The sequence below is a fragment of the Oncorhynchus clarkii genome, chromosome 6 (genome assembly GCF_045791955.1).
Source record: "Oncorhynchus clarkii lewisi isolate Uvic-CL-2024 chromosome 6, UVic_Ocla_1.0, whole genome shotgun sequence".
NCBI classification, from domain to species: domain Eukaryota; kingdom Metazoa; phylum Chordata; class Actinopteri; order Salmoniformes; family Salmonidae; genus Oncorhynchus; species Oncorhynchus clarkii.
In genome coordinates this window covers 21339482-21364004 of record NC_092152.1, presented here as the reverse complement: position 1 = coordinate 21364004, position 24523 = coordinate 21339482, and the positions used below count along the sequence as shown (strand labels likewise).

General features: G+C 41.4%; 1 protein-coding gene across 3 annotated transcripts in view; it reads right to left on the bottom strand.

The window, feature by feature from the left end:
- LOC139410773 (prostaglandin-endoperoxide synthase 1) overlaps nucleotides 1–16748 on the bottom strand; it is a 62304-nt gene extending 45556 nt beyond the window's left edge. Inside the window, exons 1-2 of one of the 3 annotated variants that reach the window (XM_071156260.1) lie at nucleotides 11692–11956; nucleotides 11490–11579 (exon numbers count right to left, since the gene is read on the bottom strand). In XM_071156260.1, the coding sequence (XP_071012361.1) occupies nucleotides 11490–11579; nucleotides 11692–11698 (97 nt within the window). In that variant the 5' untranslated portion in view covers nucleotides 11699–11956. Of the gene's footprint in view, nucleotides 1–11489; nucleotides 11580–11691; nucleotides 11957–15937 lie in introns of those variants that run through there. The other 2 variants (XM_071156262.1, XM_071156261.1) reach the window with 2 other exon arrangements.
- Nucleotides 16749–24523: the final 7775 nt, after the last annotated feature.

Genomic DNA, 24523 nt, shown 5'->3' with positions numbered 1-24523 from the left:
CAGAGAATCTTGTTTTTCATGGTCAGTCATTTAGGTGCCTTTTGGCAAACTCCAAGCCGGCTGCCATGTGCCTTTTACTGAGAAGTGGCTTCCATCTGGCCACTCTACCATAAAGTCCTGATTTGTGGAGTGCTGAAGAGATGTTTGTTCTTCTGGAAGGTTCTCCCATCTCCACCTAGGAACTCTTACAGAGTGACCATCAGGTCACCACCCTGATCAAGGTCCTTCTCCCCTGACTGCTCAGTTTGTCCAGGTGGCCAGCTCTAGGAAGAGTCTTGGTGTTTCCAAACATCTTCCATTTAAGAATGATGGAGGCCACTGTGTTCTTGGCGACCTTCAATGCTGCAGACATTTTTTGGTACCCTTCCCCAGATCTGTGCTTCGACAAAATCCTGTCTCAAAGCTCTACGGACAATTCCTTCAACCTCATGGCTTCGTCTTTGCTCTGACATGCACTGTCAACTGTGGGACCTTATATAGACATGTGTGTGCCTTTCCAAATCATGTCCAATCAATTTAATTTACCACAGGTGGACTCCAATCAAGTTGTAGAAACATCAAGGATGATCAATTGAAGAAGCAGGATGCACCTGAGCTAAATTTAGAGTGTCATAGCAAAGGGTCTGAATACTTATCTGAAATATATATTATTTTACATTTTTATTTTTAATAAATGTGAAATTCTGAAACCTCTTTTCACTCTGTCATTATGGGGTATTATGTGTAGATTGATGAGGGAATTTTAAAATATATATATTTTAGAATAAGTCTGTAACGTAGCATGTGGAAAAAAGGGAAGGGGTCTGAAAACTTTCCGAATGCATGTTATATGCTTAATTTAGAGTTATTTATGCTACTTCAGTTGTGAAAAACATTAGAATGTATAAAAAAAATCCAAACATATAGCCTAAGGCTGCATGATGTCACTAATGATGATTTGAAAAAGTTGCATGGAAAGGCATGAGCTCTGCTCTGGGTTTTTTTGTGCAGGCTGCTCACACTTCAGTCTCTCATGCACAATTTGACAAGCACTTGATAATATTCTCACCCATCAGACATTTCTTAATTTAATCTAGTCTTTACATATAGCCTACTAATATATGTGTGGAATTATTTTTGATTTAGAATGCCCTACAAAAAAAACAAACATGTAATCCATACGCCTGTCTATACAGAAATCATTCAAAAATAGGCTACTAAAAGATTAAATTTGTCCATAAAGGATCAAAAATACGTTGTAGAGTGTTCTAAAAATCGCATTGCCTACAGTTGGAAGGAAAGGCAGCGCGGGCAATTTGGGCACATTATTGTTGAGTTACGACTGTCTGTGAAAAGTAGGAGGCAAAGCAAGGGATATAGCATTATTTCAAAATATAATTGCGGGAAAACATTTTGGAAAGCAAATGGTTTTGCTTTAAAAGAGAATACATAAAATACAGTTTTTTAGTTATCAAAATTCTCAAATCAATTGAGTGAACAACCGTATAGCCTATTTTACTAGCACCAGCGGAGAGCATATTTACTATTTATCAATGTTGGTTCAGTGCTACTGAAGTTTGTTTTGGACAACAATTTCCTCCTCCAGTTTAGATGGACGTCATATTATGTGTGTGCCTCACCTTCTCTTAGGCTTGTTATATGGACGTCATATTATGTGTGTGCCTCACCTTCTCTTAGGCTTGTTATATGGACGTCATATGTGTGTGCCTCACCTTCTCTTAGGCTTGTTATATGGACGTCATATTATGTGTGTGCCTCACCTTCTCTTAGGCTTGTTATATGGACGTCATATTATGTGTGTGCCTCACCTTCTCTTAGGCTTGTTATATGGACGTCATATTATGTGTGTGCCTCACCTTCTCTTAGGCTTGTGATATGGACGTCATATTATGTGTGTGCCTCACCTTCTCTTAGGCTTGTGATATGGACGTCATATTATGTGTGTGCCTCACCTTCTCTTAGGCTTGTTATATGGACGTCATATTATGTGTGTGCCTCACCTTCTCTTAGGCTTGTTATATGGACGTCGTATTATGTGTGTGCCTCACCTTCTCTTAGGCTTGTTATATGGACGTCATATTATGTGTGTGCCTCACCTTCTCTTAGGCTTGTTATATGGACGTCATATTATGTGTGTGCCTCACCTTCTCTTAGGCTTGTTATATGGACGTCGTATTATGTGTGTGCCTCACCTTCTCTTAGGCTTGTTATATGGACGTCATATTATGTGTGCCTCACCTTCTCTTAGGCTTGTTATATGGACGTCATATTATGTGTGTGCCTCACCTTCTCTTAGGCTTGTTATATGGACGTCATATTATGTGTGCCTCACCTTCTCTTAGGCTTGTTATATGGACGTCGTCATTTGTATTAATCTTTGTCAGTGTCAGCAGTGTAGGCTACTCTGAAATGTGTCTTATTAGAAAAGATTCTTCTGTCTCCAGTCATATAAAGTGTAGTAGAATTGCATGAAAATATGTTTATAAAAAGGCCACATTTTTCCCAGTCGAAGAAAGTAGAAACACAAGTCAGCTGAAATAGCTTATAGCCTACTCCATATGCGCTCAGCCATGCATTGAACTGTCTTTTTTTGCGAACAGTGATCGAGTTAAATTAGCCTACATTATGACTATCCAATCTACTCATCACATTACGAATAGTAGGCTAGTCTGCAAATGTGAAAACGAATGTAATGTTTTATTATAGAGGTTCATTTTTATGGTGAAAATGTGCTTCCCCAAACTTGAAAACACACACACCACATACTGTATGTTGTAAAGCAGATTAAATGTGCTTAATTTCGCAATAAATATATAAGCACGAGAAAGCTGGGATCTTCTTTTAAAATAGTGGCTAGTCAAAACTCTTTTCACACCCAATTACGCAATGACTAGGCTTATAAGAATAGAGGTTTCACTAGGCTCTGTAGGCTATGTCCACTCCGTGTTGCATGGGTCCTTGGCCTATAGGCGACGTTTGGAGTCATTTGGCCATTTTAGATGTAATACAAACCTTATCAAAACATATAGGCCTATGGACTAGGCTACATGTGTGCAACTATGATTTGAAAAAGTCAAAAAAAAATTGCCGCCGTTTCTCGCCTTAGACTGCACATGCTGGGCATAATTCACAAGTGATAATATTGTCACCCATCAGACTATTTTCAATTGAATCTTGTCTTTACATATACTAAATAATATATGCGTATGAAATTAGTTTTGATTTAGAATGTAACATTATCATGCACCTGTCAGAACAGGGTCAGGGGGGGAAAAAATGTGTCATATGCACCTAAATAGCGAATGGAGGAAGCTTTTCCCCACAGTAAATGTTTATGCCAGCCTGGTAAACTATACTCCTGATGTAAAGCAAAGCAATGTGTTTAATATTAGGAACGTTGAGAAATAAACTAAATAAATAAATAAATAAATAAATAAATAAATATAGTAGGTCTAGCCTATAGAAAGCTGATGGGATCCTCTTTTTAAGAGGCCATCAAAACAGTTGTCAGTAGTCTATAGAAATGTTTTGCAACATGAGCTCATGGCCTCTAATGCAATAGCATTTGCATTGACGTCAGAGTGATTAGAGAGACAATAGAGCGCTGAGTACCAGGCCATTAGCAACTGGCCGTTAGCAAGTTTGGTAGGCTACTAATGACCATCAGCGGCATCAGAGCTCAGTTTTGGAGAATCCGAGTTACCTTGACTAAACAGTCAGGTGGAATTTGACTGCGGCCATGACTTGTGGCGGTAATATGCTCACCGTAACAGCCCTAGCTGTCCAAACCCAGTTTTATCAACCGTCTGGGAGGCTTGTCTCAGATTATCCTGCAGGTGAAGAAGCAGGATGTGGAGGTCCTGGGCTAGCATGGTTACACGTGGTCTGTAGTTGTGAGGCCGGTTGGACGTATTGCCAAATTCTCTAAAACGACTTATGACCATTTAATTCTCTGGCAACAGCTCTGGCGGACATTCTTGCAGTCAGCATGCCAATTCCATGCTTCCTCAAAACTTGAGACATCTGTGGCATTGTGGTGTGACAAAACTGCATATTTTAGAGTGGACTTCTGTTTACATTTGGGTCATTTAGCAGACACTATAAGTCACTCTGGATAAGAGCAAGTGCATTCATCTTAAGATAGCTACACATCACAGGCATAGAAAGTACATTTTACCTCAATAATGTAGCTGTCAGTAGTGTCAGAGCTAGAAGGTGGGGTGGGAGGAGGATTATTTAAAGATACTGTTTGAAGAGGTAGGGTTTTATAGTGGATTGCGAGATTCAACTGGAAGCCAGTGGAGTGTGCGGATGAGCAGGGTGACATGAGAGAAATTGGCACGGTTGAAAACCAGGTGGGCTGCTGCATTCGTTGCAGGGGTTTGATGGCACAAGTGGGGAGCCCAGCCAACAGCGTGTTGCTATAGTCCAGACAGGAGAGGACAAGTGCCTAGATTAGGACATGCGCCACTTCCTGTGTAAGGATTTTTAAATATATTATTTTACCTTTATTTAACTAGGCAAGTCAGTTAAGAACAAATTCTTATTTTCAATGACGGCCTAGGAAGAGTTGGTTAACTGCCTTGTTCAGGGGCAGAATGACAGATTTGTACCTTGTCAGCTCGGGGATTCGATCTTGCAACCTTTCGGTTACTAGTCCAACGCTCTAACCAGTAGGCTACACTGCCGCCTCACGACCCAAGGTAGGGTCGGACTCTACGGATGTTGTAGAGCATGAACCTGCAGGAGCGGGTCACTGCCTTGATGTTTGCAGAGAACGACAGGGTGTTGTCCAGGGTCACGCCAAGCTTCTTTGCACTCTGGGAGGGTGACACTGGAGTTGTCAACCATGATGGAGAGGTCTTTGAGCAGGCAGGACTTTCCAGGGAGAAAGAGTAGTTTCATCTTGTCGAGGTTGAGCTTCAGGTGGTGGGCCAACATCCAAGTTGAAATGCATGTCAGGCACACAGAGATGCTTGTCGCCACACCTGGGTGTCAGAAGGGGGGTGGGGGGCGAGTAGTTGAGTGTCATCCACATAGCAATGATAGGAGAGACCATGTGAGGATATGATGGAGCAGTGTGACTTGGTGTATAGAGAGAAGAGGGCCTGGGGTGCAGACACAGATAATCTCCACGTCACATGGTAGGAGCGGCCTGCCTGGTAGGATGCAATCCAAGAGTGTGCAGAGCCTGAGACGCCCAGCCTAAAGAAGGTGGAGAGGAGTATCTGATGGTTCACGTTGTCCAAAACAGCAGATAGGTCTAGGAGGATGAGAACAGAGGAGAGAGAGTCAGCTTTGGCAGGGGGAAGAGCCTCCGTGACACAGAAAAGAGCAGTCTTGGTTGAGTGACCCGTCTTGGTTAGGGTCAAGATGAGAGTTCTGAGAGAGATAACGAGAAAGTTGATCAGAGACAGCACGCTCAAGTGTTTTGGAAAGAAACGAAAGGGAGACAGGTTTATAGTTTTTGACAGTTGAGTCAAGTGTTGGTTTCTTGAGGAGGGCAGCAACTCAGGCCATTTTGAAGTCAGAGGGGATGCAGCCAGTGGTCAGGGATGAGTTGATGAGGGAAGTGAGAAATGGGAGAAGGTCTCCAGAGATGGTCTGGAGAAGGAAGGAGGGGATGGGGGTCAAGCGGCCAGACCTCACTAGTGACAGGATGTCATCTGGAGAGAGGGGGGAGAAAGAGGTCAAGGCGTAGTGTAATTCTGTGTGAGTGGACACAATATGCTGAGTGTATGAGTAGCGGATGTCGTCAACCTTTTTTTCCAAAAGTGGTTGACAAAGTCATCCACTGAGACGGAGGAGGAGGGGTGGAGGATTAAGTAGGGAGGAGAAAACGGAAAATAGTTTGCTAGGGTTAGAGGCAGAAGATTGACATTTAGAAAGTGGCTTTAGCAGCAGATACAGAGGAAGAGGGTAGAGAGGAGGGGGGGAAAGGATGATAGGATGATGTTCCTCCAGAACATAGGTTTTTCTACATTTTCGCTCAGTTGCCCACAGCCCTGTTCTGTAAGCTCAGCCACGGAGCAGGAGGGGAGGGCCGAGCCAGCCAGGAGGAAACGGGACAGCGAGTCATAGGATGCAGAAAGGGAGGAGGGTAGGGTCGAAGAGGCGGCAGGGAGAAGGATTTAGCAGAAGGGAGAGATGATTGGATAGAAAAGGAAAGAGTAGTGGGAGCGAGAGAGCGAAAATTGCGACGGCGCATTACCATCTGGGTAGGGGATGAGTGGTTAAGGTTGGAGGAAAGGGAGACAGAAAAAGAAACAAAGTAGTGATCAGAGACCTGGAGGGGGGTTGCAGTGAGATTAGTAGGAAAGAAGACTCTAGTAAAGATAAGGTCAAGCGTATTGCCTGCCGTGTGAGATGGAGGGGATTGGTAAAGGGTGAGGCCAAAAGAGGCAAGGAGGGGAAAGAGAATTGGATATTGGCAGGTTGAAGTCGCCAAGTACGAAGAGAGGTGAGCCATCGTCGGGAAATTATCTTATCAAGGTGTCAAGCTCATTGAGGGATAAGTCGGACCACAGAGTGAAGGAAAAGCAGCCAACAAGTGCTCAGCATATGTGGGAACTCTTTTAAGACTGTTGGAAAAGCATTCCAGGTGAAGCTGGTTGAGAGAAAACACCAAGTGTGCAGAGTACAGGGTGGCTATTTGAAGAATCTCAAATATAAAATATATTTTGATTTGTTTAGCACTTTTTTGGTTACTACATGATTCCATATGTGTTCTTTCATAGTTTAAGTCTTCACTACTATTCTACAATGTAGAAAATAGTTTTAAAAAATTAAGAAAACCCTTGAATGAGTAGGTGTTGCAGTTTGGATTTACGCATCCTGAAAATAAACGCTTAGACGACAAAGGCTTTCTGTGGCAGAAAAATCTCTGTAGAACAATTCCCATCCCTTACAAGGGGCTAAAACATAGGTTAATTTGTGTGCATATCTCACCAAAAACACTGTTATTCCTCATACTTTTATTTCACTTAGCCTAATTACGTCAGTAAATTCTGTATTTAAAATCTGATATGCCAACTTGTGTCTTTGAAAATAAATGTAATAAGCATTTATGGACAGTGATGAATATAGGCTAAGCCATAAAATGAGAAATGTCCCTTGCCTTAAATATCCTGTTTTGACATTTTAGTATAGCGCACAAGCTGCTAGGCAAAAAAGGTAATCATAACAGCAAAAGATCTTGCCTATGTAAGATGGCAAGGTTTTCTTGAATGTGGGGTAATTGTGTAGAAATCCAATGTCACACGAACATATTCAAACTCCCAGTATTTGGGGAAAAGATCAGGGGTGGGAAGCCAACCCTCTTGGAGAGTTACAGGTACCTGACAAAATAAAGGAAACGCTTGAGTAAATAAGGGATAAAGCATATTGAAAGCAGGTGCTTCACACAGGTGTAGTTCCTGAGTCAATTAAGCAATTAACAGCCCATCATGCTTAGGGTCATTTATAAAAAATGGCCAGTATTTTGGCTACCATGGCTAGAAGAAAAGATCTCAGTGAATTTGAATGAGGGGTCTCAAAGAAGCATAGGGGGTTTAAAGTGTATCTGTGTTTTTCCAAGTGTCCAAGCCATAGACTGTTCACTCTGCTACCCCCCAGCAAACAGTACCGGAGCATCGGCTCTCGGACCAACAGGCTCCGAGACAGCTTCTACACCCAAGCAAAAAGCCCGCTAAATAGCAATAAGACTGCTAAAATTGTTACACAGACTATCTGCACTGACCCTATGCACACTCACAAGACTATATATACACACACACACACACACAACACAAACACATCTTTGCACTCATCATATGCTTCTGCTACTCTGTCTTTACTATTATCATCATCAATCCTGATACCTAGTCACTTTAACCTGCATTCATGTAGATACAGTACCTTCAACGAGTATACATACCGCCTTGACTTAATCCACATGTTGTGTTAAAGCCTGAATTCAAAATGGATTAAATAAATAAAACACTCACCTACACACAATACCCCATAATGACAAAGTGAAAACATGTTTAGAAATGTTGGCAAATGTATTGCAGAAATATCTGAAGTACATAGTCCACCAGTCAAAAGTTTGGACACACCTACTCATTCAATAGTTTCTTTACTTTTACCATTTTCTACATTGTAGATAAATAGTGAAGACATCAAAACTATGAAATAACACATATGGAATCATGTAGAACCAAAAAAAAAGTGTTAAAGCAATGAAGAGGCGACTCCGGGATGCTGGCCTTCTAGGCAGAGTTCCTCTGTCCAGTGTATGTGTTCTTTTGCCCAGTCTGAGATATGGCTCTCTTTTTGCAACTCTGCCTAGAAGGCCAGCATCCCAGAGTCGCCTCTTCACTGTTGACGTTGAGACTTGTTTTGCGGGTACTATTTAATGAAGCTGCCAGTTAAGGACTTGTGAGGCGCGTGTTTCTTAAACTAGACACCGATATACTTGTCCTCTTGCTCAGTTGTGCACTGGGGCCTCCAACTCATCTTTCTATTCTGGTTAGCGCCAGTTTGCGCTGTTTTGTGAAGGGAGTAGTACACAGCGTTGTACGAGATATTCAGCTTCTTGGCAATTTCTCGCATGGAATAGCCTTCATTTCTCAGAATAAGATTAGACTGATGAATTTCCAAAGAAAGGTCTTTGTTTCTGGACATTTTGAGCCTGTAATTGAACCCACAAATGCTGATGCTCCAGATACTCAACTAGTCTAAAGAAAGCCAGTTTTCAGCTGTGCTAACATAATTGCAAAAGGGGATTCTAATGATCAATTAGCTAATCCAAATTTATCATTTTAAAAGGCTAACACAACGTGCCATTGGAACATAGGAGTGATGGTTGCAGATAAATGGGCCTTTGTATGCCTATGTAGATATTCCATTAAGAATCAGCTGTTTCCAGCTACAATAGTCATTTACAACATTAACAATGTCTACACTGTATTTCTAATCAATTTGATGTTATTTTAAATGGGCAAAAAAAAATAGGAATTTCCTTGTTTTTGAAAGAAAAGCTGTGACCCCAAACTTGAGTGGTAGTGTATATATGAAACGTTTATTTCTAGTGCAGTCGCATATACAATCAACCGCAATGATGAAACTGGCTCTCATGAGGACCGCCACAGGAAAGGAAGACCCCAAGGTACCTCTGCTGCAGAGGATAAGTTAATTAGAGTTACCAGTCTCAGAAATTGCAGCCCGAATAAATGCTTCACAGAGTTCAAGTAACAGACACATCAACACCAACTGTTCAGAGGAGACTGCGTGAATCAGGCCTTCATGGTTGAATTGCTGCAAAGAAACCACTACTAAAGGACACCAATAAGAAGAAGCGACTTGCTTGGGCCAAGAAACATGAGCAATGGACATTAGACCAGTGGAAATCTGATGAGGCCAAATTTGAGATTTTTGGTTCCAACCGCTGTCTTTCTGAGACCCAGAGTAGGTGAACGGATGATCTCCACATTTGTGGTTCCCACCATGAAGCATAGAGGAGGAGGTGTGATGGTGTGGATGTGCTTTGCTGGTGACACTGTCAGTGACTTATTTAGAATTTAAGGCATACTTAACCACCATGGCTACCACAGAATTCTGCAGCGATACACCCTCCCATCGGGTTTGCGCTTAGTGGGAGTATCATTTGCTTTTCAACAGGACAATCACCCAAAACACACCTTGAGGCTGTGTAAGGGCTATTTGAACAAGGAGAGTGATGGAGTGTTTCATCAGATGACCTGGCCTCCACAATCAACCCAATTGAGATGATTTTGGATGAGTTGGACAGCAGAGTGAAGGAAAAGCAGCCAACAAATGCTCAGCATGTGTGGGAACTCCTTCAAGAGTGTTGGAAAAGCATTTAATGTGAAGCTGGTTGAGAGGATGCCAAGAGTGTGCAAAGCTGTCATCAAGGCAAAGGGTGGCTACTTTGAAGAATCTAAAATATATTTTAAATTCATATAACACTTTTTTGGTTACTATATGATTCCATGTGTTATTTCATAGTTTTGATGTCTTTACAAATAAAGAAAAACCCTGGAATGAGTAGGTGTGTCCAAGCTTTTGACTGGTACTCTGTGTGTGTTGTTTATTTATATATCTAACACACAAACACTACATGTCTATTTGGGTCTTAATCCCATTTTATCTTTAGATGTGTGTATTGTTAGATATTACTGCACTGATGGAGCTAGGAATACAAGTATTTCGCTACACCTGCAATAAAATCTGCTAAATATGTGTATGCAACCAATAAATTTTTTTAAATGTGATTTCATGCTTTTCAGCAACTGGGAGACTGGTAGGGATAAAGGGAACAATCAACGGCGCCAAATCCTTGATGAGGATACTTGAATCCCATTGAAAATCTGTGGAAAGACTTGAAGATTGCTGTTCGAACCAGGGATTGTAGTGACGCCTCTTGCACTGAAATGCAGTGTCTTAGACCGCTGCTGTATTTAATTTTCAATTAATTTGACACTGTCATTATAGGGTATTTTGTGTAGATGGGTGAGAAAAATAATATACTTAATCCATTTTGAATTCAGGCTGTTACAACAAAATGTCAATTAAGTCAAGGGGTATGAATACTTTTGGAATGCACAAATGCTTTGTAATCCTGCACATTGATCTGGTACTGGTACTTCCTGCATATAGCTTCATTCTTGTATTTTATTCCAAGTGTTAACATTTTATTCTTACTTTTTAACTCTGCATCGTTGGGAAGGGCTCGTATTAAGCAAACATTTCACTGTCAAGTTTACACCTGTTGTATTCGGCAAATGTGATAAATTAAAAAAAATTGGGTGTGTGTGCGCGTATCTCAGTCACCAGATCTCAACTCAATTGAAAACTTATGGGAGATTCTGGAGCCACCTAAAACAGCGGTTTCCCACCACTATCAACAGAACAGCAAATTATGGAATTTCTCATGGAAGAATGGTGTTGAATTCCTCCAATAGAGTTCCAGACACTTGTAGAATCTATGCCAAGGCACATTGAAGCTGTTCTGGCGGCTCATGTTGGCCCAACGCCTAATTAAGACACTATATTGGGGTTTCCTTTATTTTGGCAGTTACCTGTAACTCAAGGCAGGATTAGCTAAAGTTTTAATTTACATGTTGGTTTCTTAAAGTCAAGGAGAGACTGCAATTCGTACTATGGTTAGCCACTGCCACCAACCATTAATATCATATACAGTTAGCATACTCTAAATTCAATGGCCAAATCATCTGAAAGTAACTTAAACCAAGTCGTCGAGTTTTGAGTGTGTATATTTAAAATAAACCTTAATACATCTGACCAGTGTTTTAAAAAGGGCCTAAGGCTAAACCATGAGAAAACATGTAGATTTGCAGGAAATTCGCTTTAAAACAGATTTTGTTTCCTGGGCCGGACCCACGGAAAAAAATGACACCCCTGGAAAACTTGGCACCCCTGAATAATACTACTATAGGTTATAATAATACAAGATATTATACGCTTACCAACATTCGCAGAGGCGTCTCTGATCTCTTCCCCTGCACATGTTGGTAACCTTAGCAGCAGGATAAACGCCCATACGCACACGATGCACTCTAGAAACACAATTATCAGAGTTAATTAATTGAGAAACAACCTATACTAACCAGGGTTGGCGACTTTGATTAAATATGTTCGGGGGGGGGGAATTAATTATAAGGAACTCACCTCTCATTGTAAGATGTACTGCATAAAACGCACCTTCAAAGCACGCGCTCTTCTCAGTAAGGCAGCGCAACAAAAAGTAGTTATTAGAGTACTCTCATAAATAAACACCCATACCCGAAACAAAGTATTTTCTGACAGGAAACTGTTTAGATACCATCTAAAAACTGACAAGTCCACACAGAATTACATACAGGACATTATGACTGCAAGAATGTAGGAGCGAAACGAGTAGTGTAGCTCCCCATCTCCTGGTTCACTTCAGTATGCAGCCTTCTCAACACCCAGATTGGCTAGTGTGTAATGTAGTTTAATGGCTCCATCTATTGGTTGTTATGAGAGCATTACAATCCTAGTGAAGACACTTTAAACTAGTATGAATACTTGCTTTTCTTGCAATATCCTTGAATTTTGCAAATTACACACCCTGAAAATCATCATCATCGTAACTGTGTAACCAGTATAGAGGTAAAATGGTTTTATATTGGATATTCAGTTCTCTCGTCAATAGCTATTGAACCAAACATGCCATTACTATGAACATAGTATATTCTGAATCAGGGGTGGATGGAGAAAAATCCACATGAGTATTTATTTAAAAAAAAACGATTTCAGATTTCAATCTTCAATAGCTCTTACACAAAGCATTCCAAAGATTATGAAAATTACATATTCTGAATCGGGGGAGGATAGACCAAAACGTACAGAGTCATCATTTAGGATGTGGAGTTCCAGGTCCCAGTGGGAATTTACAATGCAGGAGGGAAAAAATAAGAATAAGAAACAAACTTTTAAAAACATGAGGCTACGTCCATTTGGCGCAGGCCTACATGCAACACGCTACTGTGTATCCTGTCATCTGCAGTGGGGAACTTTATGGAAAGAAACCTTTCATTTCTCTTCTTCTGTGGGTTTTATGGTGATCTACACCCCAAAAAAAGTGTATAGCCACTACAAACTGGACAGGGTTAAAACATGTTTCTTTAAAGAAAATCCTTATGTGATGGGGAAAACTAACTTCATCCACCCAAATAAAAACAAAAACAAAACTCCCACTTCTTCCTCCCTTCAAATCTTTGCATATGGCTCTAGCCCAATATTGGACTAAAGGAGCCTAATGTTACTCCTTAGTTTAAGGACCTTACTTGTTCTGTTTAAAGTGTGAATTGGCTCTTGGAGCCAAAACAGGCAAATACTCCAATTAAACCTGATTCGATTTTCAATTGTGGTATAGTTCTAGAAACATAACCGGTTTTAACTCAGTTGCAGCCAACAGTATTTGTCAGACAGTGAAAACACATTTGATGTGTCTCTGCTGACAAGGTAAAAATCTGTCGTTCTGCCCCTGAGCAAGGCAGTTAACCCACTGTTCCCCGGGCACCGAAGACGTGGATGTCGATTATGGCAGCCCCCCGCACCTCTCTGATTCAGAGGGGTTGGGTTCAATGGGGAAGACACATTTCAGTTGAATGCATTCAATTGTACAAATGACTAGGTATCCCTCTTTCCCTTTCTTCTGTTTACAAACAGGTGTTTGGAGATGCAGATAGCTAATTAGCACAAATAGTCCACTCGGTCTTCAATCTGTTTTCCGTAAACAAGTGCTGTAACATGGAAATATGGCCGTGTGGGAACACTAACCCTATAAAGGTGTATATCAATTTAACCTTTTTTTAATGATTTCTCGCCGATATAAAAGATAAAGTCTTAATGCTTCCAAACCACAAAGTGTGTGTTGCTGTTCAGAAGCTTTTCGTTTCTTAACAAACCTCCCCCCTACAGAAGACACCTTCATCCAATGACTCTTATGTGTAATGTAATGGAACTGAAAGTCATGATCAAGGGCTAGTACGTCCCGTGACAATACTCCATGCAATTCCTTCAACGAGAAGTCTTTCAGTCCCAGGAACCGCTCCAACGACTCCACAATGATATCTATTTTCCTGGACTTTCTGTGGCACTGTCCTTGGCAGTGCCATTCATCACCATAGCTATAAAGACCACAAAGTACACCTTCTTAACCTGTAAAATATCTGGGTCTTGCTGGTGAAAGGCAACCCCTGCAGCCTGCAGTGAAGGCCTATCTACCACTAGGGCTGTTACGGTGACCTTATTGCCAAATCGGCAGTCACAAGTCATGAAGGCAGCCAAATTCCATGTGACCGTTTAGCCAAGGTAATTAGGCTTCTCCAAGCTCTGATGCTGCTGATGGTCATTAGTAGCCTACCAAACTTGCGACTTGCCTGGTACTCAGCACTCTATTGTCCCTCTAAACACTCTGACATCAATGCAAAGGTAATCGAAAATCTAATCAAACACTCCATGAGAGCCCATGCGCTATTGTTGCGCAACATTTATATAGGCTATGCAATTGCTTGAGAAAAAACAGAGTGATCATCTTTCTATAGGCTAGGCTTACTATATTTATTTCTCAACTTTCCTAATATTAAGCACATTGTTTATCTTTACAACAGGAGTATAGCCTACCTGGCTGACATGAAAATCAACCACGGGAAAAGCGTCCTCTGTTCGTTATTTAAGTGCATAGATGACATGTATTTTTGTCCGCCGCCACTGTTTTGAGACAGGTGCATCATTGCCTAAAAACATTGTTTTGATGCTAGTGGTTGTATTAATTTGGGATCTATAGCATTCCACAACTGTTCCTGACTATGTTTGGAATATTTATTTATTGCCCAGAATAGGTCAACTGTTGTAATATGGGGGATAGTAGATTGACATAGGCTAGTACTTTTGCTGTTAGTTAGGCCTACTCGTCTTGTTGGCTGATGAAAAGTAAATGTGGACAGTTCTTCCAAATTCTTGAATATGCACCTCGGAATTGGATAAGGACACGCGCAGTTGCGTTCCTGATGTGTCTGTCTTCACTTGTAGCACGTGATGGAGAGCCATGTGAGTGAGATGTGCTTCAGAGCACGCAGCACTCAGTGAGAAGGGAATTATAATTATTATATTCGGCCACTGGCCGTAAAAGGCATGGATTTTTTTTTAGGGGGCATTATGGCCACACAAAGGGGACGCTGCCGGGAAATTCAAGGCATTATAAAGTGCTTGTCAAATTGTGAATGAGAGACTGATGAAGTTTGTATAGCCTATGCAAAAAACAAAGCAGAGTTTTTCAAATCATCATTGGAGTCGCATCATGCACCTTACAATGGATTAAAAATCAAAACATACAGCTCAACATTTGTATAACAACTAAAGTTACATTAATAACTCTAAATTAAGCATATAGGAGTACCTGTTTATTTGTTAACTGCTCAACACAGATTTGCAGCATGTGTGCACTACCTCAAATCGTTTGGAGAAAATATCCTTTGTATTTTATTCAGCTTTGTTCAATTGTATTATTCATACTATGAAATAATAATAACGCTATCGGAATTCTAAACAAATCTTGTCCTTTAAATGAACTAGTGTAGCCCATAGCCATAGCCAGATGAGGACCTAACATAAGGACAACTCAGAGTATGCTATTCTGTTCTTCTGAAATAGACTACATTTTCTTCATATCATGTTTCTTTAGACCTGTCTAAAATAAATAATGGATTTATTGTGAAGGTGTAGGCTATATTACATGGATTTATTAGACTTTTTAAAATGTAGATGTTCCAAAGGTCTGCATCAGTGGCTTGTAGGCTATGTGTGGAAGCCAGGAGATGCTAAATGTGTTTATGTTAATGAACGGTCATTACCCTGACCCTTGACAATCACCAGCTAACGAAATTTCATGACTGCCACAGCCCTATCCACCACCATGGACTCTTCAGGAAGACCATTCAAACCCTTAACCTTTATAATAGCTGCTGCATAGGAAATGCTCTGTACAACCCTGACCTTGGCCACCTCATTCTCTTTCACCCTTGTCGGGCATTCCAAAGAGGTGGCTTCATGGTTCCCACCACAATTGCAACATGTCACATTGCCATCACTTTTAAAACACATGATATGACCTTTTCCACAACAGAGACATCTCGGCTTCTCCCTTCTGCAGACACTTGAAACACACACAAAAAAAGCTTTACAGTGATCACACTGCATTGGTCTTGGGATAAATGCTCTGACTTGGTAGTTTATATACCCCAACTGCACCTGAGTAGGGAAAGACTCCATGTTAAAAAATTAAAGAACAGATAGACTCTTCATTTTCTCTTGATTTACCACACAATTCATCCGACATGCAAAAATCAGTACTGGAATATTCTTTATCTCGACAACATCGACTTACCGTTAGATGCCAGATATTACCCTCTAGGGGCGCCCTATTCCGAAGAGGCACACACAACACGTCAAACTTCTCAAAATCAGGTGAGAAGCAACACACGTTCCTTCTGATCCTCAGAAGTACAAGAAATCAAAAGAAGCCCACTTCTCGTGATTCTCACAGCCTTACTTTACCCAGCACTCTCTCCACCAGTTTGGACATCTCAAATGGATTCTTCAAGATTGGTGATCCGATCAGCTGCTCCTCATCAACAAACTGTACTCCAACAAGATAAGAATGGACACTCTCAGCACTGTACGCTACTTTGCTTTATTTTCCATTCTTTTGGACAATAGTCACATTTTCCTTGATTCCACCGCCATGACATTCAAGATCCGCATCAGTGTTCGTCATCTTTTTTTCCCCTTCCAGAAAGAAATATCTTTCTTCTTCTATGTTATTATTGCGGTCCGCAACCATATGTTAGAGGTGCATGCCGCCACCCACGGGCAACACACTAATTGTTCCCAAAGACAAAGAAACAAAAACCAAATAGTTCTTCTTTAGTCAGATTCAAATGTCAACTCCGATCACTACATGCTCTGGGGCCTGAGAAGGAAGAGTGTCTTCGGACAGAATTCCTTGAAATGTTTTGGGTGTGAAGTCCTGGAGACCCAAAAACCTTTCAGCCGCAGATACAGGTATGGCCAGTTCCTTGGACTTCTTGTTTGTTTGTGAAGTATTATTAATCACATGCGCAATAAACTCCACAAAATCTACCTTATTCAAGATCAGCATATCACTTTCCCTCAACTGTTAAACAACACTCTGAATTCCCACAAGCTGCGGGGCATCCACCTCCATATCTTCAGCTCCACGCGCTCCTTCATCTATTTCACGTGCCTCTGTGTAGGAGACCTGCTGTACAGCCCTGACCCTTGCCACTACAAACTCTGGGGAATTGGGAACGTGATTTCCAGCACAATTGCAACACCGTACATCCTCAGATTCTTCAGCAACATTCTTTCGGCACACACTTGACACATGGCCATACCTTTTGCAATTATGGCAAAAAAAGAAAATAAACCTCATTTTTCTTCTTCACTGCATTACGGTGGTCCGTAAACAAACATTAGAGGTGCATGTCGCTACCTACTGTACTGGAGTGTGTAGTCTATCACAGCTTACAGACTAAATGTAACAAATATTAAGAAAAACTAAACCCTCCTGAGTAAATCCACATATGGATTTATCACAATGAAATATCATTTTAATGGGTGCAGAACATGTTAGTTCATGCTGCAAGAGCCCTGATAGGTTGGAGGACATCCTCCAGAAGTTGTCATAATTACTGCGTATGTCTAAGGAAAGGGGTGAGAACCATGAACCTCCTATGTTTTGTAATGAAGTCAATGTATCCAGAGGTGGATAGAAACTAGCTGTCCTCTGGCTACACCATGGTGCTACCTTACAGAGTGCTGTTGAGGCTACTGTGGTCCTTTATTGTAAAACAGTGTGTTTAATCAATTATTTGGTGACGTGAATATATTTAGAATAGTTTTATCTAAAAAGGATACATTTTTTATGTTTCATTGTTTTTATTAAATTCACTGAGGATGTTCCTTCCCTTCCTCCTCTGAGGAGCCTCCACTGACACAATCTGTACACAAACCATTCACATGCTTGCCAACCAGATGTAATGATGAGTTTAATGTACAATGTCCTAGGTTCAACTGAACAAACAGCACCTCTTCCTTCCTAATCGGACCTTTGAATCTTGGTCCACAGACCTTTCTTTGTAGGGCATATAAATGTTGGCCCTTGGGCTCGCTGTCTCAACCCTTCTGCCACACATCTATCATAATAGCTCTAATTTTACATTTTGCCTCACCTATACCCAGGGAAGCAATAATATAAATCTAGTTTGAAAGCACTTTTGGCTACCTGATCTACTTTCATTCCCGCCCACTCCCGAGTGGGCTCAGACCCAGCAGAATCGCACTACTACACCCAGTCTCTCCATAATAGTAGGTCACTCCTATTAGATTTGCCAGATGATAAACTATTCAATACAGAAAGGGAATCTGAGCATACTACAATTCTGACAGGTTGGACATCCTCCACCCACTGGAGGGCAACAACTATCGCCAACAGTTCAACAGAGTAAACTTAAAGTGAATCTGTTCTTTGATATATCTCCACATCAAATTCAGGAATGTAAACTCCTGCTCCTGTGCGACCACTATCTCGGTCTTTGGAGCCATCAGTAAAAAATGATAAAAGCTTCTGTAATTGTTAACCAGTACCATAGAGATAGATAAATGACTAATCTTTATATCTGTGCCATTATAGCGCCTGTGACAGCAGAGCATCGCTATTGAGGCTACAACCCTTAGGAATCCCCACCCATTTGACTACTCTGACTACTTTAACATTTTGGCAGCTTGGTGGAAGCCCTCAATGGCACTGCCCTTGCTAAAATGGGCTTTGGGCCACTAAAGGACTATATCATTCTCCATGACCAGTATATAATTTTTTCTTCTTCTCTAAGGTTTTATGGCGTACCACAACTAAGTGCTCTATTGTTGCCACCAACTGGATGGGGGTGAATAAATTCACAGAAGAAAAGCAGTGTAGGCTGCAGTGTAGGCCTACCGGTACTCACTACCATGGGGCCTTTACAAATCTTTCTACCTGTTTGACAGCCTCCACATAGAAGACTCTCTAAAGCGCCCTGATTTCTTTCACTATAATTGGGCATTCCAAGGACTTCAATTCATGATCTCCACCACAGTTACAGCACTTTGCTCCTTCATCATTCTCTCCTGCTACACATTCTCCTTCATAGTGTTTTTTTCCATACATATCCCACACATTTGCATCTTCTTATTCTTCTTTATTTATTGGCAGACTACAACCAAGAAAAGGTGTATTGCCACCACCTACTTAATATTTTTGCAAGAAAATATTCATATTAGCTATCAATTTTTTAAAAATAAATTCAACTCTGCATTCATTTCCGCCATTGTTCCCTCTCTGTCACGCTCTGACCTTAGTTCTTTTGTTACGTCTTTGTTTTAATATGGTCAGGGCGTGAGTTGGGTGGGTTGTCTATGTTCTTTTGTCTATGATTTGGGATTTCTGTGTTTGGCCTGGTATGGTTCTCAATTAGGCAATCGTTATCCCTGATTGAGAACCATACTTAGGTAGCCTGGTTTCACTTTTGAGTAGTGGGGGGTATATTTCCTATTTAGTGTTTTTGTCTTTCACCTTACAGGACTGTTCGTTTGTTATTTATTGTTTTGTTCAGTGTTCTAGTACGCCACTAAAAGCTATGAACACTTACCACGCTGCACATTGGTCCTCCTCTCTTTCTCCCAACGACCAACGTTACAGAACACTTACCACGCTGCACATTGGTCCTCCTCTCTTTCTCCCAACGACCAACGTTACAGAACACTTACCACGCTGCGCATTGGTCCTCCTCTCTTTCTCCCAACGGCCAACGTTATAGAACACTTACCACGCTGCGCATTGGTCCTCCTCTCTTTCTCCCAACGACCAACGTTACAGAACACTTACCACGCTGCGCATTGGTCCTCCTCTCTTTCTCCCAACGACGAACGTTACACTCTCCCACACCTTGGCTTCTCCCGTCGGCAGATACTTGATACATGTCCAAACATTTGACAGTGGCTGCATTGCAAAGGCCTGTATACAAACACTCTGACATACCAGAAACCTGTTTGCACCATAGCTCCTCTTACGGAGACAAACCAAAGATGGGTAATCCAATGAAACAGCACAAAATAAAAAATTATAAATAACATTCTCCATAGTATAAGGTAGGCTACCATAAATTAATACAAGTATACTATAATTAAAATACCTAAATGTGGCCTCCCGGGTGGCACAGTGGTTAAGGGTGCTGTACTGCAGCGCCAGCTGTGCCACCAGAGACTCTGGGTTCGTGCCCAGGCTCTGTTGTAACCGGCCGCGACCGGGAGGTCCGTGGGGCGACACACAATTGTCCTAGAGTCGTCCGGGTTAGGGAGGGCTTGGCCGGTAGGGTGAAAGAATTAGAGTGAAAGAAATCAGGGCGCTTTAGAGAGTCTTCTATGTGGAGGCTTGTCTCATCGTGCACCAGCGACTCCTGTGGCAGGCCAGGCGCAGTGCACGGTTGCCAGATGCACGGTGTTTCCTCTGACACATTGGTGCGGCTGGCTTCCGGGTTGGATGTGTGCTGTGTTAAGAAGCAGTGCGGCTTGGTTGGGTTGTCCTGAGCCCGTACAGGAGTTGTAGCGATGAGACAAGATAGTAGCTACTAACAATTGGATAACACGAAATTGGGGAGAAAAAAGGGGTAAAATTCACACTAAAAAAACTAAAAACTAAATGTAAGGGTATACTTAAACAGTAGCTTAATAGGATAAAATTCCAAACTTTTCACATGGAAAACTTCCCAATTATACTATACCTTAGCCTACAGTACCTGGTTTGAACCCCTACTTTCACCCAGGGGTAAAGAACAGACTGCTGTAACCTGATTGGCTGAATGCGGTGTGAAGTTGTCAGAAAATCCAAAAATTGTAGTGAAAAATTGTGTTTTATTAAGACTGTACGGATATATTTTTTTCTGGCGGCACACCATTAAACTAGTTAAGGAGGAAACCGATGCCTTTGCAGCCTTAATGGAGGATGTTTTATGTATGAACCTGTCGCGGAGGACACACGAGTGTAGTACCAGCAGGGCACATTAAGCCAAGACGATAGTGGAGATCCATAGCCCCCACTAGCGGCTGCCCAGATTAACCACAGCATGTTTGGAGTGGACAGAAGGAGACTTCAATGGCAAAAACAAACAATTCTGATTTCAATGATTTACTATAAAGATAACATAATTAGAAAATATAAAATGTGTTTTTCTTTGAAATAGTAAATACATGTCATGATAAATCTGCAACGATAAGATATAACAATGATATGTGAGGACGTGCTGGCAAAATGAATGTGCAGCGCTAATAATACACAAGTAAGTATTGCAAACATGTTATTTATTGTGTGTCGGCATGATGCAACTGAGATATACAGGAATGAAAATGACTTGTATGGAGGTGTTCTTGTAGTTCTTTCACATCAATGCAGGTGAAGAGAAATCCACTTTAGACTATTGAGATGCATACAATAATCCACTAAAAGTAGTGATGGTCTTTAAATACTTTCAAAAGTCATCCTCAGCACAATCAGCTTTTGGCTTTCTATGGAGCCCAAGCATGAGCCAATCCCAACCCTCTGAGTCTGCCAAATTCATTATGTGTGTTCTGAGAGGGAGATATATATAAATATAGAGAGAGAGGGAGAGAGTGGGGAGGTGTAGTTGCATCACTCAACAGCCCAGAGACTGGAGGAGAGAGAGAAGACCCAGCTCGCCCTGTATCCTTCATGTCCAAAAACCCAAGACTGTGTCAGCAATACATTCACTCTGACAGTGGCTTTCTCTCCGTCAGGGAGCAGAGACAAGTTACGCAAACAGACGTAGCTTTTCTCTTTTAAGGCTAATCTCAAAATGGTAATTTTAAATCTGTGAACTGGAGTATTGCAAGCTAAACTCATCGATTTGCTATTAGGCTGTGCCAATCAGACCTGGGTTCTAATACATATGTATTTTAGTATCTGGTATTTAAAAAAAAAAAATCTGTGTATTTTTGTATTTTCAAATTCACAGTCCAAAATAAGTACTTTTATTTGAGTATTTGAATGGTTATTTGAAAAAACAAAAAGTCTACCAAATTGTGTTTGAAAGTATTTTCAAATACTTATTTCAAATACCTGGATTAAATTCACGAAGTGCATTTGAGTCAGTGTATTTGAGTATTTTAAAATACTTTCCAAGTGTTTTTATATTACTTGTATAAATATTGAACTACTTTTCTTTTCAAATTAAATATATCCGAATACAAATGTTATTTGTCACATGTGACAAACAAAAAAGCATTACATGGGCTTGCTCCTACCTATCTCTCTGATTTGGTCCTGCCGTACATACCTACACGTACGCTACGGTCACAAGACGCAGGCCTCCTAATTGTCCCTAGAATTTCTAAGCAAACAGCTGGAGGCAGGGCTTTCTCCTATAGAGCTCCATTTTTATGGAATGGTCTACCTACCCATGTGAGAGACGCAAACTCGGTCTCAACCTTTAAGTCTTTACTGAAGACTCATCTCTTCAGTCGGTCATATGATTGAGTGTAGTCTGGCCCAGGAGTGTGAAGGTGAACGGAAAGGCTCTGGAGCAACGAACCGCCCTTGCTGTCTCTGCCTGGCCGGTTCCCCTCTTTCCACTGGGATTCTCTGCCTCTAACCCTATTACAGGGGCTGAGTCACTGGCTTACTAGGGCTCTTTCATACCGTCCCTAGGAGGGGTGCGTCACTTGAGTGGGTTGAGTCACTGATGTGATCTTCCTGTCTGGGTTATTTTATGAACATTTGAACATCTTGGCCATGTTCTGTTATAATCTCCACCCGGCACAGCCAGAAAAGGACTGGCCACCCAACATAGCCTGGCTCCTCTCTATGTTTCTTCCTAGGTTTTGGCCTTTCTAGGGAGTTTTTCCTAGCCACCGTGCTTCTACACCTGCATTGCTTGCTGTTTGGGGTTTTAGGCTGGGTTTCTGTACAGCACTTTGAGATATCAGCTGATGTACGAAGGGCTATATAAATACATTTGATTTGATTTGATTTGATGTGATGTGCTGAATTGAATACAACAGGTGTAGACCTTACTGTGAAATGCTTACTTACAAGCCCTTAAAACAATGCAGTTCAAGAAATCGAATTAAGAAAATACTTACTAAATAAACTAAAGTTTAAAAAATCTAAGAAAAAAGTAACACAAGAAAATTACATAACAATAGCGGGGCTATATACCGAGTCAATGTGAGGGGGTACAGGTTAGTCAAGGTCATTTGTAAAGTGACTATGCATAGATAATAAACAGCAAGTAGCAGCAGTATACAAAACAAATGGGGGTGTCAATATAAATAGTCCGGGTGGCCATTTGATTAATTGTTCAGCAGTCTTATGGCTTGGGGGTAGAAGCTGTTAAGGAGCCTTTTGGTCCAAGACTTGGCACTCCGGTACCGCTTGCCGGGTGGTAGCAGAGGGAACAGTCTATGACTTGGGTGACTGGAGTCTTTGACAGTTGTTTGGGCCTTTCTCTGACATCTCCTAGTATATAGGTCCTGGATGTCAGGAAGCTTGGCCCCAGTGATGTACTGGGCCGTATGCACTACTTACTTTGAAATGTATGTGAGGTAATTGAGATATCGAGAGCTTGGGACTATAAGGTTCTATCTGCGTTTTTTGTCAAAATGTTGTTATTGCCATAGCCTTGTCCTGTTAAATTTTTGCTACTTATATAGTACTCTAAATATCCCAAATTACGTTGATAAGTTCAAAAGAATGCAATGTAAAAATTGTTGACACCATTCAAACCAATTATGGTTCAGAATTTTAAAGCCAATTATCTCAGAATCATCTTTTTGTAGATAGAACCTTATAGTCCCAAGCTCTCGATATTTGAAAAATTATTTGAACCCAGATCTGGTGCCAAAACAGTTCCCTTCGAAATGTTTGTGATTGTACAGTACACTCCATAGAATTAGAATATGTATATTCTATCACATTATATTTCTATGGTACACACCATGGTCTACGACACCCCAGAACACTACAGTCTGAACTTGACTATATCTGATGTTTCTCCAAATTGAGCTCACAGCAACAAAACCACATGCATCTCGTGATGGATATTTAAAGGAATGAAAAAGCACCAGGAACCAATTATCAAATAATACTTTAGCCCTTTTCATGATGCATACCGTATCTGTATGGGGCTATACTCTCTCTATTGGTTACCATGGCTGCACTGCATTATTTGCTCAGGCACGGGTAGTGTTGAGGTTCATATATAGGTTCCCCAGGCAGCAGTAATTGAGATCAGATGCGTGATACATCTCCGACCTGGGCCCTGACTGTGACTGAGTAACCTGGAAGCATTTATTTTATCGAGAAGATGTTTAGTTAAGAGCGGCAGTGTGGCTTAATGAGTCTGGACCCGGGCGACCCGGCCTGGTGATGAATATGATTGGTGAAAGCACTGAAGGCTGGTTCCTGAGCCCTTCCTTCCCCCTGGATCAGGTTTCAGATTAGTAGACTTCCTGTCCAGTGGGTGAGCAAGCGGAGTGGACTGACTCTTTAGCTCCAACTGATGTATTCTGGTGGTGGTGGGGACCATCATGTATTTTCTCAGATGGGGTTTACGACAGAGTCAGGAGGCCCTCTGAGTCTCATTTGTTACATCTGAGGAGAAGCAGCTGATTCGAAATGAGTTCTCCCCTGTCGGGGGGGGGGGGGGGGGGGGGGGTATAAATTTACCTTGATGGCCCTCTTTGGAGCAGTGGATTGGGATTTCTAGTGTAGTAGGTGGTCTCCGACTTCGTAAGCTGCTCTCTCCCCTTTTCGGTTCTTTGTGAATTTGTATGGGGATCAACTTGAGTTTATGTATAGCATGTTTACATGTTGTAGGGCCTAATGATGTCTACAACACAC